The following is a 3,325-nucleotide window of genomic DNA, read 5'->3' as shown; positions in this document are numbered from 1 at the left end:
TTAAAAATAATTTATTTTTATAAAAAAAAATATTTTGATGAACAGATTTAATGATTATATAAAGTCTATAATTCGATTTTTTTAGTTAATTGACTTAATTTTTTTATATATGTTCAAATACAATAATACTAAAAAAGATAATAAAATATCAATTTAAATCATTTAAATTTATTTTATTTAATATTTACTAATTAAAATTAATAAATATTAAAATTAATCATTATTAGTTTAAGTAATGTTTATGTAATTTTTTTATTTTTTACCTATAAACATTATTTCCTTTCTCTATATATTTGTGCCGTTATGCGTGTATGTGTGACCCACTGACCCTATCTCTCTCTAGTCAAAGCACTTCAAATAGATCACTATCAATTATAACTCAGTTACTTCATACGTTCCATGGATAGCACCGCCGAAACAAAATCCAAAAAAATCGACCGCAGCTGCGATACTTTGGGAAAGAAGAGAAAGCGATCTATCAGGTTCGCCTCTACCGAGGTAGCTGTCCTTCCTTCCATGGAAGATTCATCATCCTCATCCTCCTCCACCGCTAACAACGCGCCAAAACAGAACTGCACCGCCGTCGCATCCGCTTCCTATGGTTTAATATCCGTCATCGGCCGACGGAGAGTCATGGAGGACGCCGTCAGAGTGGTCCCCGGTTTCGTGCCGGTGGAAGACCATTCTGGAGGTTACGATTTCTTCGCGGTTTACGACGGTCACGGTGGAAGCATGGTGGCGAATACTTGCCGCGAGAAGCTGCACATGTTGTTGGCGGAGGAAATGAAGGAGGCGAAAGCAGCAGGGCCTTTGGATTGGCATCAAGTGATATGCTCGTGCTTCATGAAGATGGACCAAGAGATTGGAGGTGGCGAGGGCAATGATGACATGGCGGGTGGAAACACCATGGGTTCTACTGCGACGGTGCTTGTTGTTGGAAAGGAGGAGATTGTGGTTGGCAACTGCGGAGACTCTAGGGCGGTGCTGTGTCGCGGCGGCGAAGCCTTGCCGCTTTCACGTGATCATAAGGTGATGCACATGCATGATTAATGCTTTTTGAATACTCACGTAAACATATCTCGTATAAAAATAATAATTAAAAATCGTTAAATGAATGAATAATATGAAATTGTGTTTTTGTTTTTGGATTATGGCCAGCCTGATCGTGAGGATGAGAAAGAGAGAATAGAAGCAGCAGGTGGAAGAGTGATCGATTGGGATGGGAATCGTGTTTTAGGTGTTCTTGCTACATCAAGATCCATAGGGGACCACTACATGAAGCCATTTGTGATAGCTCAACCGGAGATACAGGTGTCCCCCCGAACAGATTCCGATGAGTTTGTGGTGGTAGCAAGTGATGGACTGTGGGATGTGGTGTCTAACAGTTTTGCGTGCCAACTTGTGAGAAGTTGCCTTAGTGGCAAGACCGGCATGACCACATCCGCGGAGGCAGCCGCCACTCTGCTAGCGGAGCTTGCCATGGCTCGTGGTAGCAAAGACAACATCTCTGTCATTGTGGTCCAGCTCAGTAACGCTGCTTCTCCTTCAACTCCTTCAAGTTCAGAATAAGCTCAGCCCATCCATAACCGTATGATAGGACTCTTTTAATAAACAGTGAGAAGGCTCATCATTACTGTGTGTGATGTTGTGATCTTTGTTATTTAGATTATTTATTTTGTTAGTTTAATGTTAATGGTAATTAATTATAATAAGAGTACATAAAGTATACATAAAGTATTATGTATTCTTTATGTATTCTTAATATAATTAATTATTATTAATATTAAATTAATAAAAAAATAATTTAAGTAACAATCTTCTCATAAACTCTATAATGAACTCTATGGAACCTTTTATTTTTCTTTTTTTTAGTCGTGTGTATGTGTTGGTGTGTGCCTCTTGTTTACTCAATCGTATGTCTATGTAGCTCAAATAAATGTTGTGTTAATGTATGAGAGATAATAAAAAATTAGTTAAAATAATTTAAATTTGTCTTATTTAATATTTATTAATTATTATTATAGTTAATAAAATACTAAATAAAATAAATTTTAATTATTTTTTATTTCTTTAACATTTTTGTAAAAACTAATATTAATGTAACTGTGCTGTTTTAATCATTTTTTTAATGAGTATGTTTATAAGTTATAGAATAAATTATTAAAATAGTATTGAAAGATTATAATGCTAAAAAATTTTTTAAAGTAACAAAAGACAAAAGAATTTCTAAAAAATTAATAAATTTAACAAAAATCATTAAATGTTAAATATGTTAATGGTAAATGCTCAAGTAATAAAAAAACTTAAATAGCAAATTTTGCTGTTAATAATTATTTGGTATTATTAATTAAAATATATTAAATAGGTTAAAATTTAAAAAATTGTAATTTCAGATAGATTCTTGATTCATTTTTTTTAATTTTTCTTTCCTTCAACTTCTCCTCGATCTCCTTTTTCCAAATCTCTAGATAAGAAAGAAAAAGATTAAATTTTTTTTGTCTTTAAATTTGTTTTTTCACTCAAATACTCATTCTATTTCATCCACCATCAAGCAACCGAAGATTATTTTTGCGATATTTTTACTTCTTGTTGATCTGATCCAAATCCATATTTAGAGGATTTGGAGCCTAAAGTTACAGCTTCTATGAACCGCAGGCTCCAAAGGCAGGTAACTATGGACGAGGTCAAAAGAGCTACATTTAGTGTTTATGCTGAGAGTGTTCCTGGTGATGACGGGTTTACAGCTAAGTTTTTTACTTTTTTTGGATATAGTTGGAGGTGACGTTTTTAAAGCAGTGAGAAGTTTCTTTCACAGTGGCAGAATTCTAAAAAATTTTAATCATACTCAAATTTGTTTGATTCTAAAGGTGTCAGATGCCTCAGGTACGACCGATCAGTTTGTTTTCAGTTATGTATAAAATTATTTCTAAAGTTATGGTGTGCCGATTACAAGGTATTATGAATAAAATTATAAGTCCAAATAGAGTGCGTTTCTCAAAGGTAGACTCATTTCAGATAATATTCTAATTGTCCACGAATGTATGCACTGTTTGAAAAATAAGAGAAGTGGGGCAGAGCATGAGATGGCTATTAAACTAGACATGAGCAAGGCTTATGATAGGGTTGAATGGAATTTCTTATGGTATATTATGGATAAGCTGGGCTTTGATGCTAAATGGATTAATTGGATTAAGGAATTGGTAACGACTGTTTTTTACTCTGTTGTTGTGGAAGGTCAACCTTTTAGCTATTTTAGGCCAAATAGGGGCATCCGACAGGGTGACCCCCTATCTCCATATCTCTTTCTTTTTTGTGCAGAAGGACT

The 3,325-nt window shown here is 34.2% G+C and overlaps 1 protein-coding gene across 1 annotated transcript; it reads left to right on the top strand.

Moving 5' to 3' along the window:
* The first annotated feature begins 399 nt into the window (after window positions 1–399).
* Window positions 400–1,572, top strand: LOC130980509 (probable protein phosphatase 2C 8). The gene is made up of 2 exons (XM_057904180.1): window positions 400–1,029; window positions 1,159–1,572. Exons 1-2 carry the CDS (start codon window positions 400–402, stop codon window positions 1,567–1,569), a joined length of 1,041 nt encoding a protein of 346 aa, XP_057760163.1. The 3' UTR covers window positions 1,570–1,572.
* Window positions 1,573–3,325: the final 1,753 nt, after the last annotated feature.

Source organism: Arachis stenosperma, chromosome 5 (genome assembly GCF_014773155.1).
Source record: "Arachis stenosperma cultivar V10309 chromosome 5, arast.V10309.gnm1.PFL2, whole genome shotgun sequence".
In the NCBI taxonomy this organism is placed as follows: Eukaryota; Viridiplantae; Streptophyta; class Magnoliopsida; order Fabales; family Fabaceae; genus Arachis; species Arachis stenosperma.
This window is presented reverse-complemented; position numbering and strand designations above follow the sequence as displayed.